This window comes from Cricetulus griseus (assembly GCF_003668045.3).
Source record: "Cricetulus griseus strain 17A/GY chromosome 1 unlocalized genomic scaffold, alternate assembly CriGri-PICRH-1.0 chr1_0, whole genome shotgun sequence".
NCBI classification, from domain to species: Eukaryota; Metazoa; Chordata; class Mammalia; order Rodentia; family Cricetidae; genus Cricetulus; species Cricetulus griseus.
The window spans coordinates 177,741,085-177,756,045 of NW_023276806.1; the positions used below are offsets into that span (position 1 = coordinate 177,741,085).

Here is a 14,961-nt window from a genome sequence, read left to right on the forward strand (position 1 = left end):
ATTATATGCCCGACTGTAACTGCATACTATACAATGACATGATTCTAAAATATATTTAAAATAAAATCTTTTGGTTCACTCTGTAGCCAACTTAATTTTCCATGCTCTGATTCAGGAACCTTTGCAAATAAATTTACATAGAGGCAGTACTATTCCTGCCTTCTCAATTCCTTATTTGTTGACTTTCCTCTAGGCTTGGTGACTATTTATTTGACTTCTCATGGCCCCTAGCAGGAAGCCCTTTGTTGCCAAATTGCCTGGCCACTAGTAAAGTTCCAGGAAAGCTTGACAGCAATAAAAGTATAAATCTGCTATAGATGCCTCTTTTCCAAGGGAAAAGAAGGTAAACCAATTTTTAGCAACTTGGTAAACAGTGCTTTCTAAATTTCAGTGTAATTCCCCTTCACAATATTTTCAGTTATTTTCAGTTAACATGCTGTTACCTTCTTTCTTTTACAGAGAGAGTCCCAACTTTGACAAAGAGCATCAACTAAAATGCATGCAAACAGAAAGAACTAACATTTTTTATACTACCTTGTAAACTAAGAAAGGTGCAGTTAATATGCATAATCAAATAATAACCAACCTATAACCATTAATAATGTTTAGTTTATCATTTTCTGTGAGGCAGTAGGGGGAGTGGGATTGAAACAGAAAGTGAGTGCATTTCTTCTTCCATGAATTAAAATACATTGAGCTTTTTTCAAATATCTGTTTAAATGTAATATACCAAGGGCTTAGTGGCACATGCCCTCAATCTCAGCATTTAGAAAATGAAACAAGATGATCTTGAGTTACAGGCCACCCTGGCTATCTCAAGAATTCTAATTCAATCTGACTCTGCTACAGAGTTAGAGACTATCAAATCAGTCAGTGAACAAATAAATACATTATAATATACTATAGAAGTTGCTAAAATTTTTATAGTTTCTACACTTCTTAGTGAATGGCATTAACATAAAAAGCATACTTTCTATTAATCCACACAATAGGCTTTTGATACACTGGAAATCAAAATATTGTGATGAGTTAAATTTGTGCAATGTTAGCCTTGAATTTTGTCTTTGTGGAAGAATTTCAAAGGGACTGGAAGATAGGTGTCCTTGGCACACTCAGTCCCAGCTCTGGGTGAGAGGATAATTGCTGTTCTTCATCCTCTGTACACAGAGCTTTCCACGGGGCTCAAGAATGTTTTTAATACCAGGACCTTGGCTTTTTATCATAGCAGCTTATTCTCTGAGTCACAGAGTATGACTCACGACAATTCAATGAAATAGCCTCGACATTTGAGTACCAAGAAAAGAACCATCGGCAAGAAGGCCACTAAACCCTGATGCCAGAAAAATCTAGTGATGTAAATTTCCAAACATTTCTTTGTGTGCAATCAGAAATGAAAACAAAAGTGTCGTGGAGATGGTACATGGCTGAGATTCTTCCTATTTGTGGATTTAAATTATCTAATTCTTCTTGCACAGCCACTCACTGCCATAAAAAACAAAAGAGCTCTGAGTTGGAGGCACTTGGGGTATTAAGATCAAGGCTATTTCATTAGCAAAATTGTATTATGAATTTCAGACAAAACTAGAGAAACTTCTGGAAAGCCTCAGGATAAACATCTCAGATAATAAATGAAGAGAAGATTGATGTTTTCTGTCAGGATATTTCATTTCCTTTTTGGCTAAGGAAAAAGGCTCATGTCATCTCAAATACATAATTTTGTTGTTTTCACTCACCACAAGGATTATGAAAATAATCTAGCAGTAAAGCCATCAAACATACATTTTGATTTATTGCAACTTAGAATCTGTTATCTATCCTCTCTAAGGAGTAACTAATGTTCTTTATTTCATGAACATTATCCCTTCAGATCAAGAAGAAAATCCCTTCAAAACATAAACACCTCAGAATTTCAAACCCAAGTGTGGAAACATGAGATGTATTAGACTTTACTAGTTTGAGCTATCAGGAAATAGAATTCCAGTCCCATAAAAATAGTAACACTGTTGAATTCTTCCAGGCCATTTCAAGAGTTCAAAGGAATGACATTGAATATATCTAAATGCGCAAGTATTCTCAAAGAGCAGGAATGGTTTATGATGCAAACAAGGGAAAGCTAGAAATGGTGTTGCATGTCTTCAATCCCATGCTGGAGACAGAGGCAGATGGATCTCCGTAAGTATAAGGCCACACTGTTCTACATAGTGAGTTCCAGGACAGCCAGGGTGATGCAAAGAGATCTTATCTCAAAACAAAACAAAAGAAACTAAAAACAAAATAAATAAATAAATAAATAAATAATAAGCAAGAACGAACAATGGACTTACTTGGGTGACAGGAATATATCCATTCATCAGTCTATATCAGATGGTTGGAAAATGACAAGAATGAACTTTAAAATGGTCCACTTTGCTGTGGATAGTCATTCGCTCATGTAGATTTCTATAGCGTTATTATCTTAAGCCATCCACTCTAGTATTAATGTCTCATTGCATAAATTAAGGATATTGTAGATGAGTACTCTATGTGACCACTAACAGTTGTTTCTCAACTTCTTAACTTAAGCATGAAATCGCTAAAATATCTTCCTTTGCTAAATCTCAATTGGATTACGTTAAGTAGCTTTTCAGTGTTCTGGACAGTTTGCTTCCACCTAAAACAATTTACTAATTCCTCAGTCATCAGCAGCCACTCTCTCAGGTAGCACTCGATGTCCAAGAGTCCCAATTGAACCACTTCCCAGAGTCTGCACCAGGAGCCTGAACCCCACAATGCCATACTTGGCTCCTTTACTTAAAAGCTCCAAGTTTCCTGGTAGCATAAACCCTTTAGGGAGAAAAGGTTTCAGGCCATGTGTTTAACTCCTGGAACAGCCTCTGTTCTCACAGCAGTATTAGCTAAGCCATTAACATATCTGTAATTCTGCTAAATTGAATCCATCCCAGCATCTAATGTTATTTATTCTCAATACAAAGTTATCTATGGGAATAGAGTTATTGTTCCACAACTTGTCCTTAAAGAGGTCAGGTAAATGAAAGTGTATGCAACCTGCCATTTTGGATTGTGAAGGTTATGGGGCTCCTATATTACAGTTATCACCTTCAAGTCTCCCAAAGTCTTAGGTACATGTGCCTAACTTATTTAGTTGGTAATAAAATTTGGAAGCTACAGATAAATAAAGCTGGAAGGCCTTCAATGGTTACCTTAAATATGATAATACAGGCTAATAACTGACAAACAATCAGTAATCTCTTTTGATGCATTCCCTTATGAAAATTCACATGATTGTTTCCTAAGGAAAAGAAGTAAATCCCCAAGAGTCCAAAAGGCATGGAAAGGATGAAGATAAAGTGAGAAATAAAGGGCACTTGCAAAAGCATGCTTTCTCTCCTGGAAAGAAGCCTTACATTAACAACAAAGAAGTCATTTTCCTCAGATTTCTTATTACACAGACATAAGTACAGGCTTCCCAGCTCACTCAATGAAACTAGTTAGGTCTGGGAATAGTGTCACTCAATCCATGTCGACATACTATTGACACTGTCTCCAGCTTTAAGAAATTTCAACTAGTCAAGTTACAGGATATGTAGTGGAAGCCAGCAGGCTCAACAAGAGGGTGAATTCCCAGCAGGAGACCACACCAACCTGCTTGAGTTCATTGTAGACTAACTTGGAATGAGGAGAAATATTCTCTATGGGAGGTGAATGATGGTGAAAAGCAAAGGGGCAATGACTGAGTATCTCAAGGACACAGTTATATTGATGAGTACAGCAGAGCTGAGATCTTGAAGAAACAGATATTTCAAGAGAATATGATTTTGCCAAGACTGCAGAGCAAGTTAGTGTCAGATCCAAAAATTTAAGTAGATTTGCATAACGCTAAGCCCAGTGCTTTATAACTATGCTACAGCTGTGAGTAAATAGATTTCAGCATAGAAAAGCACAGTTCAAACAAATTTTTCATTATCTCTTCAGTAATATTGACAGTAAGGTTCACAAGTAAAAACAGATGTCCTGATAGTGCAGGCTATTATTTTTAATAAAAATATAAGCAGGCAATTATCTGTCATGCATTGCAATAAACTATCTTTGTATTGCATTAGGCAACTTTCTCATCCTAGGAAGTTTGCACTAGAGTGATGCAAAAAACCATGGAGAAAGAATATATATTGAAACATATGCAGGCATTAGGAAATCATATAAAACAGAAAATCTAATATTGGTCAATAAAAGTCATAATGAAATTGCAGAGATGAGCGAGTGAAACAAGTAATATACTTTCAGGAGAACATGAGTGATTTACTCGGAGATGTTAATTTCATGTAGCTGTTAGACTGACATTACAATGGTAAATTTGGAAAATATTATGTAGGCCAGATCACAAAGCATGAAGTATACCTTCATCAATATTTATTGATGACTTTTTCTTCATGAGTTTGTGTATGTGTGCATGTATGTTTGCAACTTTGCAGGTGTGTGTGTGTGTGTGTGTGTGTGTGTGTGTGTGTGTGTGTGTGTGTGTGTGTGTGTGTGTGTGCTGGTACTCATGTGAGCATGCCTTTGGTGCCAAAGCTGCAATCCAGAGTCTTACTGGATTATTCTCTTTCTCCTTATTCACTAGGCAAGGGGTCTCAGCTGAACTCAGACATTGTGTGTAGGGTTAGGTCTAGCTCACATCTTGACCTGGAAGCTTTTGCTTCAGCCTTCTGACGGCTTCAATGAACAGCTGTCGCACCTGCCTCCATTTCCTGAGAGTGTAAACCAGCATGCTGGTCTTCATGTTTGCATGGCAAATAGTGTATGCACTGACTCTTATCGCCAATCCCTCGCTGAAGTCTTTTCAACAAGGAAGTGAAATAAACAGGTTTCTGAAGTAATTCTTCTATGAATTATATGTAATTTGTAGCCATTTATAATGTTAAGACATCCTCCTCATCTTTTTCTCTACAACTTAACACAAATAAGTAGTCTACATAAACTAAGAAAATGTAGTTTACCTTGTGGAACTTAAAGAAACATCTGTCTTAATGATTCTTTTTTGACAGCTGTAACTTGGCACTAGCTAGCTGGTGGAAGTAACTGACTCCTTAAGGAATGATTTGGGGTACTGCTTGTGCCTGGAATTTTTTAACACTGGCAGTGATCTCAGAAAGCTTAGTAACTGACTACATTTCCTTAATATCAATCTGTGAACACAGAGGCAGCAGGATGGTTGTGAATACAGACCAGCCTTCCGGTCTCATTCTTCCCTGAGGAACTTCTCCCCTGCTTATGGAGTAGACAGCAAGGGAAGGAAAATATCTTACACAGCCTCTGTAACATCTAAATTCCTATTATCTTGGGACATGTTGTGGTCATGTCTTACTGAGGGCCATAGCCTATTAAACATGGAATGTTCTAAGTGGCTTTAATTGGAATAATAAAACATGAGGTCAGGGTGGATACCCAGGAATATATAAGTGAAAGCAATATTTTTGGCCAGTTAATAAGTAGTTAAATATACTGCTTTCCCTTTTCAATATAAGAATCAAGATGTGAGCTATTACCCAGATTAAGCATCAATTTAAAAATCCACAGCTGTAATAAACTCCTCTAGTGTGTTGTACTTTCATCGTGAGCACATGTGCTCAGAAAAAAGCATCAAAAGTTAGTTCAATTCTTTTTAACTGAATAGCTTCTTTCCCAATATTAGGGAAAATTAATTTTGCACTGGGGCTCTTTTTAATCTATTTTTATGACGAGGGAAGATTCTTCAGGAGCATCAAGATAACAGTAATTTAAAAGGTTTTTGTATATATCAGTAATGCCACAAAAATTAAAATATGCAAGTGAACTAACCAGAGGGAAAAACTAAGACAGACAAAATTGAGTCACATACTTAAATAATTCTGATGAGCCAACAAATTCATTTATCACTTATGAAGACAGCAAGATACCCTCCAATTTTCACTCATAAAAAAAGAGTCCTTTCATATACCCAGCATGTACACCAAATCGTCACAGAAGACTACTGTTTGGCTTTATGCATTAAAATCAAAATAAGCACAGTATGTTTTCCCACTACACAAATCATGTATGCTATGATTAACAAAGATGATGTAATTCCATGACATGAATAGGGCCAGATAAAACAATACAGATTGCCTGTGCCTAGGGATTTTATTCACATAAACACACAATTTTGAATGTGGTAATGTTAAAAGAAAACTTCAATATGTGACATGGCAAAACAATTTTGACCATTACAGATTAAAGTTGTATAGAAGTAGTAAATAAGCCTGATTGACTTAGTAACATTAAACTTCAACAGAAAAATTTTCTTCTTCTAATATATTTTGCCCCATGCAGCAGAAGCTAACGGGGTTCTACAAATGTTTTATTTACTGGCCAATTTGTAGACATCTCCACTCAGCCTACACAGTAACAATCTGGCACTAATAAGCCATACATAAAGATCCTAGTTATTAAAATACAAATTAGGCTCCCCTTATGTTTATACATGTGTAAGTACAATTAATATTGCAGGCTTAGTTGAAAACAAAATTGCTTTAGTTAACCAGCCATGGCAATGCAATCAAATGAGATTTTGGATGCAATTGGAAAAGATCTGTTTGGTGGAAATAATAGAAACTATATCATGTGGAACAATTAGTTTACCAAGGTTCATTCTCCCTCCACCCACCTGCCCTTAATCAGAACATTTGGCCAACTGAAGTGACATGACCTGCCTCCTTTAATGTCCATGCATTCATGGAGACCTGGACAACAGCTGATAGATGGTGCTTATTTACAAATATTGGTTTGAGCTTGTAAATGCATGACCACATAAATTTCAATCTATTTGGACTGTAAGCCCTTTGTTCCCTCCCATGTCATTAGCACCACATGCCAACCAGCAGAGCTCTCTGGCCAGTTGTTCCCTTGATTGTATATTCCTGGGGGAATGAAATGGAGTTGAGGGAGAGTGAATTACATGAGCCTCTTCTTGCTGCCAGCATTTAGTGTTTCGCCTTTTGTTCTTTCTGTTTATGTGATTTTTTTTTCTGTTTTACACAATGGGGAATGCTAATCAACTTTTGCCTAAGTAACATTAATGAAACTTGTCAACTTATACTTGAGGGAAGAAGGAGAATATTATATTTCATTTTGAAATGTTAATGTAGCTTTTAGGAGACTCTTCCTGCTTTCGAAATTACCTTAGTGTTTAATTATTAAAGAACTATTGCACTGTTAGAAATAGCTAAATACCTTGATTGATAAAAGGATTAGAAAGTATAAAGGAGGACCTTTTGGAATGCATCATTTAACTTCAAGTTAAACATTTCAAAATATTTGCTTAAAATATTGTCAAAATAGGCAACTGTGTCGCAGGTGCTTTATCAAAACAGAAGTCTAATGTTGGTTATGTTTAATCACCAATCATCAATTTGAATCTTATTCTGGATCTAGAGGATTAATTTAGCTTGATATAGCTATGAATTAAAACACTGTCTACTTTGTCAAAAAAAATGGGAGAACAGTGTTCTACTTGAATACTTTTTGGTCATTTGAATAAAAAAAATTAGCAATGCAAGTTCAGGTTCTCTTCTCCAGGTATAAAAATCATCATGATTTCAATGTTCCATCACACCATGGACTCCCAAAGAGGAGAGAGGACATGCAATGACATGGAAGACATGGAGACACTAAGCCTCAAGCATGCAAATGCTGTCAAGATGAGTGCCTTGAGAAGAGCAGGCGCAAAGGCTGTGTGGGGAAATCAGTGGACAGGACTCTGTCTTGCTTGTCCTTCTTTTAAGGATAATATGGTGTTAAACAGGTCTTGGGTGCACTGGAGCTTAATGGGAACTTAACAACAATTTGTTCAAGAATTCTGCTGCACATAGAATACTATCTGATAGGAACATTTCATACTAAGGTAGATGACTCATTTTCCATCCACATAAACCTTAGTAATGGCTTTTCCATCACTGTGAACACATTTGTTACCATGAATGAAATTTTCTAACAGCGCTCCTTCACAGACACAGGCATTACCAGTACATAATAGGAGTAACAGTTCCATGTATAAGAAAATTGACATGTCACAAATGGGAGCATGGCATAAAATTATCAGTGCCTCATCATTTAATTCTAGAATTTAAGGAAAATGCTGGAGTGTCTTCCAGTTGATAATATTGTAGGTGCCCTAAATGTGCAAAAGCTCACACACTCAATGCTATGCTGTATTTCATGGTCACCTAGCAATTTTCTAAGGAGGAAAGAAGGTATTGAGAAAATGACAGCTTACCAAAAATGAGCCACATATTCAACAACTTACAAAGTATGTGGGGTAATAATCTAGCCTAGAAAGACATAACTATTGTTGAATGCAATAACAATAGTAAAGAAGGAATACACTTAAGCCTATGTCAATTTGTTATTTTTAACAATGACCTAAAATACCAAATGATGTAATGAAACAATGATTTTTTTTCAGGGAGAAAGTGTATAATTTCTATATTACAAGAGGGAGATTGTGAGATGCTGATAATCTTTGGAGTTGTGTAAATTAATGAAGATCCAAACTCAATCAATAGCAATTGCACTATAATAGTACCACATTGATCAAACCTAGTTTATGTTCATGATATGTCACAAGCCACCTTTAAATGTGGGGGGAAGGGCAGGAAGAAGACTTGTCATCCAAATAAATCACCAAAGATAAGTTTGGGTAGCTTGTCTCTTAAGTTATATTCAAGAAACACAGGGTTAAGAAAATTTCTCTTATCTTTTTGTTTTTTTCTTTCATTTTTTATTTAAATTAGAAATAAGATTTTTTTTACATGCCAATCCCAGTTTCCTCTCCCTTCTGTCCTCCCCTGACACACCTACAACTAATACCCTACCTATCACATATCCTTTCTGCTCCCCAGGGAGGACGAGGTCTTCCATAGGGGGTCTTCAGAGTCTGTCATATCATTTGGGATAGGGCCTAGGCCCACCCCCATGTGTCTTGACTCAGGGAGTATCCCTCTATGTGGAATGGGTTCCCAATGTGGGAACCTATGTTATGGATAAGTACTGATCAACCACAAGAGGCCCCATGGATTTCCGAGGTCTCCTCACTGACACCCACGTTCATGGGGTCTGTATCAGTCCCATGCTGGTTTCCCAGCTATCAGTCCCGGGACCAAGAGCTCCCCATTGTACAGGTCAGCTGTTTCTGTGGGTTTCACTTACCAAAATTAAATCAAGAACAGATAAGCAACTTAAATAGACCTATAACCCCTAGTGAAATAGAAGCAGTCATCAAAAGTCTCCGAACCAAAAAAAAGCTCAGGGACAGATGGCTTCAGTGCAGAATTCTACCAGAAATTCGAGGAACAGCTAATTCCAATTCTCAAAGTATTCCACACAATAGAAACTTCAATAACCAATATGGTGGATTACATTGATGGATTTTCTTATGTTGAACCATCCTTGCATCCCTGGGCTGAAGCCTACTTGATCATGGTGAATGATTTCTCAGATGTGTTCTTGGATTTGATTTGCCAGTATTTTATTGAGTATTTTTGCATCAATGTTCATGAGGGATATTGGTCTATAGTTCTCTTTCTTAGTTGTGTCTTTGTGTGGCTCGGGTGCCAGGGTTATTGAAGCCTCATAAAAAGAGCTTGGCAATGCCCCTTCTGCTTCTATTGTGTGGAATACTTTGAGGAGAATTGGGCTAAGTAAGTTGCTTATCTGTTCTTGATTTAATTTTGGTAAGTGAAATCTATCCAGAAAATTGTGCATTTCCTTTAGAGTTTCAAATTTTGACGAAGACAGGTTTTCAAAATATGACTTGATGATTCTCTGGATTTCCTCTGTGTCTGTTGTTATGCCCCCCTTTTCATTCCTGATTTTATTAATTTGCATGTTCATTCTCTGCTGTTTGGTAAGTTTGGATAAAACTTTGCCTATCCTGTGGATTTTCTCGAAGAACCAACTCTTCATTATATTGATTCTTTATTCTCCTAGTTTCCTCTTTATTGATATAAGCCTTCAATTTAATTATTTCCTGACATATACTCTTCCGAGTGTGTTGGCTTCTTTGTGTTCTAGAGCTTTCAGTTGTGCTGTTAATTCTCTAGTGTGATATTTCTCCAGTTTCTTCATGTGGGCACTTAGTGCTATGAACTTTCCTTTTAGCACTGCATTCAAAGTGTCCCATAATTTTGGGTATGTTATGTCCACATTCTCATTGAATTCTAGGAAATCTTTAATTTCTTTTTTTAATTTCTTCCTTGACCCAGGAATGGCACAATTGGGCATTACTCAAGTTCCAAGAGTTTGTAGGGTTTCTGCAATTTGTGTTGTTTTTGAATTCTAATTTTAAGGCATGGTGGTCTGAGAAGATACAGGGAGTTATTTTAATTTTTTTGTACCTGTTGAGGTTTGCTATGTTGCCAAGTATGTGGTTATTTTTAGAGAAGGTTCCATGTGGCTCTGAGAAAAAGGTATATTCTTTTGTACTTGGATGGAATGTTCTATAGATGTCTGTTAAGCCCAATTGGACCATAACTTCTATTAGCTCCTTTGCTTCTTTGTTAGGTTTCTGTCTGGCGTTCCTGTCTAGTGGTGATAGTGGGGTGTTGAAGTCTCCCCACTATAATTGTGTGCAGTTATATGCGTGATTTGCATTTTAGTAATGTTTCTTTTATGAATGTGGATGCCTTTGTATTTGGGGCTTAGATGTTCAAAATTGAGACTTCATCCTGATGAATTTCTCCTGTGATGAGCATAAGTGACCACCTTCATCTCTTTTGATTGATTTTAGATTAAATTCTAATTTTTTGGATATTAGGATTGCTACCCCTGAAACAATCTTGGGTCCATTTGATTAGAAAATCTTTTCCTAACCCTTAACTCTTAGGTACTGTCTGTTGTTGAAGTTGAGGTATGTTTCTTGTATGCAGGAGAAGGATGGATTCTGTCTTCTTTTCCATTCTGCTAGCCTGTGTCTTTTTATAGGCAAGTTAAGACCACTAACACTGAGGAATATTAATGACCATTGATTGTTCATTCTTGTTTGTTTTGGATTTGGTGGTGGTGGAAGTGTGTGTAGACTTCCACTGCATTTTTCTTTTGGCTGTTGGTAAAGTGGGATTATTTATTGCCTATATTTTTCTGGTTGTAGTTAACTTCCTTGGGTTGCAGTTTTCCTTCCAGAACTTTCTGTAGGGCTGGATTCCTGCATATGTATTGTTTGAATATAGTTTTGTCATGGAATATCTTGTTTTCTCCATCTTTATTGATTGAAAACTGTCCTGGGTATAGTAGTCTGTGCTGGCACCTGTGGTCTCTTAGAGTTGCTAGAATATCAGGGGCTGGATAGATGGCTCAGCATCTGGAAGAAATGACTGTTCTTCCAGAGGTCCTGAGTTCAATTCCCAGCAACCACTTGTGGCTCACAACCACCTTAAATCACCTTAAATGAGATCGGGTGCCCTCTGCTGGCATGCAGGCAGAAGACTATGCAAAATAAATAAATAAAATCTTAAAAAAAAAAAAAAAAGCCCAAGAGTTGGTAGAATATCTATCCAGGACCTTCTGGCTTTCAGAGTCTCCATGGAGAAGTCCGGTGTAATTCTGATATGTTTGCCTTTATACATTACTTGGCCTTTTTCCTTTGCTGCTCTTAATATTCTTTCTTTATTCTGTAGGTTTGGTGTTTTAATTATTATGTGACAAGGGGACTTTCTTTTGTGGTCCACTCTATTTGGTCTTCTGTAGGCTTCTTGTACTTTCATTGACATGCCTTTCTTTAGGTTGGGAAAGTTTTCTTCTATGATTTTGTTGAATATGTTTTCTGCACCTTTGAGTTGGGTTTCTTCACCTTATTTTATACCTACTATTCTTAGGTTTGGTCTTTTCACGGTATCACATATTTCCTGGATATTTTGTGTTAGGGATTTACTGAACTTAAGATTTACTTTGGTTGATGAGTCTATTTCTCCTAGTGTGTCTTCAGCTCCTGAGATTCTTTCTTCCATCTCTTGTATTCTGTTAGTTATGCTTGCATCTGTAGTTCCTTACTATTTACCCAGCTCTTCTATTTCTAGCATTCCCTCAGATTGTGCGTTTTTTATTGTTTCTATTTCAGTTTAAAGGTCTTGAACTGTTTCCATGAGAGATGTGTTGATTTATTGTATTTTTTGTTGTTGTTTTTTTTCTTCCGTTACTTTAAGGGATTTTCTCATATCCTCTTTGAAGTCCCCCATCATTTTCATGAAGATGTTTTTAAGGTCATTTTCTTCTGCTTCATCTGTATTGTGATGTTCAGGTCTTGCTGGTGTAGGGTCCCTATTCTCTGGTGGTGTCATATTGGTTTTTCTATTGTTGAATGTGTTTTTATATTGTATTCTTCCCATCCCGTCTTCTGGTGGGTGTAGAAGGAATCTCTTCCTCTCCTGGTGGGTACCGGACCAAGGTTCCCTTCTGGTAGATACAAACAGATCCAATACTCTGATGTCTCTCCTCTTGTTGTGGATGGAGGCAGGACTGATACAGGGGACTTGGAAGTCTCTCGGTTTGTTGGATCCCTCCGAAAATCCATTTCTTTTATCTTAAAGGTACTATTGACATTCTAACCCTCTCATTCTAAAAGCTCATGTTTGTCAGTGTTATAGGTGCTTATGATTTAATTGTTCACAATTTCTTTTCATATATTAAGGGTGACAAACTGACCTTTATTAACCTAACCATGACAAACAACTGTAGGTTAATTAAATATCTAACAAGATACAACAACTCAGTCAATATGATCAATTCACTGAGAAATCAAATAAGATGACAGTCAAATAGTCATTACTTAATAGATTGTTTGCTACCAAAATTAGTAAATAAAGAAGAATTAGATGTGTCAAGAAGTAAGTTTATTTAAAAAATAATTATATTATTTATACTAGTTTCCTTATACATAAACAAGCAAAATAACAAACACAAAGCAGTCAGGCTACTTTCTAGACCTACTGATGGACAAATTTCTGAACTTCAAATCTGACACATTTTAAAATGACATCTCAGAAAATATCATAAACTGGTACCCAGTCCTTTCTGAAATAGCATCAACTGGGGGAAGATTATATGCCCAGTTGTCTGGAGTCTGTCGGTGATCAGAGACTGAAAATAGCTCCATTATAAATATAGGCATCAACTATGCTACAGAAGAACTTCATCTGACAATCTGAGATTGGCCATTTCCATTGGCTATCAGAATAGACGGGTAATGAAAAGTTCAGAATTACCAGGAGGGTTTCCTCAATGTTGCATCATTAACCCAGCATCCCTTAGAACACAAAACAGGCTTATCAAAGAAAAAAGAAAACGTGAAAGCTAATGGCAACTGGCATGTCCAAAAGTAGTTCAGAGGAGAAGTGGGGCTGTTTCCAGCAAAACTCAAATAAATCAAACTGGATAAGTTTAATACTCCCATGCTTACTTCAGTCACTTAACCCAGCAAGACAGTTACAAAATACATGTATTTTCTAATAAAAATCAGTTAAATATAACTTGGTTTTCAAAATAACTATGAAGATCATTCAGAGAGTATGATTATTCTAACTAATTTACTTGGTCCTGGACACACAAAAAAGAACAGACTTTGGCTCTTTGGATCAAATTCCTATAACACTGTAAAATTCCATCACTAAATATATTGTAATGTGACCAAAATTATGCAAACAAAAATACTGATCAACTTAAATGAAGTAATTATAAAAAAAGGTCCTTACTGCAAAATCTTCCCTCCACTGGTGGGCTGCTTGGACTTTCTCAGCTTCCATAGCCAGGCGCTGAAAAAGAAACAGTAAGTCTTAGACACATATGACTATGAAGACAGGAACAGGGAATTGAAATATAATGCACTATCAATGACATTTGAAATTACAGTTAATTACAGGGCATGAAAAGCAATAGACAACACTTATTTATGATTCATAAGTTCTAAAAGAGTTAGCAATCTAACCTACCAAAGTTGACCCCACAGCAGTAAGTAATCTACTGTTCTTGAAGAACTACCTCCCTTGTTTTCATCAGGAGTGGGTGTTTTCCTTCAATGTTTTATATTTCAGATTTGTAACAGGTTTAATGACACACAGACACGATACTGATCTGATTGGCTTATTCCTGTTCTTAACACCAGCGAATACTTCAGTCAGTAGAAAGAGAATGGTGATGAAATATTAACGATTATATATGGCAACCAAATAGGTGCATTTATAAGAATGTGTTTGGAACTTCGTATTTGCTGGGTGTATGCTTTTGATGTTTGAAAGCTTATTTGAAAGACTGTAAACTGAGAATGCACACATATGTAAATGGCTTTATTTCATCCCCCTGCTGGATGATAAAGTAAGGGAAAATGTAAGGCTGTTTTATTTCCCTTGGGTACTTTTAAATTGAAATATAGGGGCAGAAATAGCACAAAGTTAACAGCAAATGCAACAAATACAAAAGTATTAAATTCACTTATTAAGAGACAAATAACAGGCTATATTTTAGGAGAATATAAGCCACCCAGTAGTTTTGTAGTTTATGTGACAGTTAAGAAATATCCCCTGTGGTTTGCTCTTCCTATGAGTCAAGTCTACATGAACCAATATATAAATAATACCTTTGGCCACTCTTGACAATAACATGTTAGTTTCTGTCCTTTAAGTTTAATACTATATATAATCTGTCCATGTGTCTAAGCTATTACTTAGGTATTACCAATGGATGTGTAACATTATAATATAATAAATATAGGAGAGACTCAGCTCCTTGGTCCTTTGGAATGTGAATGCCCACACACAGACACACACACACACACACACACACACACACACACACACACAGATTAGATACAGATTTTTATAATGTAAAGGACATTTGTTGTGAGGGTATGAATATTTTTAGAAACCTAGCCACAGCAACATAAATATCTAAAACAGACACAGA

At 36.4% G+C, this 14,961-nt stretch overlaps 1 protein-coding gene across 4 annotated transcripts in view; it reads right to left on the bottom strand.

Annotated features, from left to right (window-relative positions):
- The window catches only part of Cacna2d1 (calcium voltage-gated channel auxiliary subunit alpha2delta 1), a 423,872-nt gene that overhangs the window by 186,817 nt on the left and 222,094 nt on the right, over positions 1–14,961 (bottom strand). For all 4 annotated transcript variants that reach the window (XR_003480718.2, XM_027393485.2, XM_027393486.2 and 1 more), the window contains one exon: positions 13,755–13,814. Coding sequence is in view for 3 of the 4 variants with exons in the window: in XM_027393485.2 (XP_027249286.1) it covers positions 13,755–13,814 (60 nt within the window). In the remaining variant the exon portion in view is untranslated. The remainder of the gene's footprint in view (positions 1–13,754; positions 13,815–14,961) is intronic.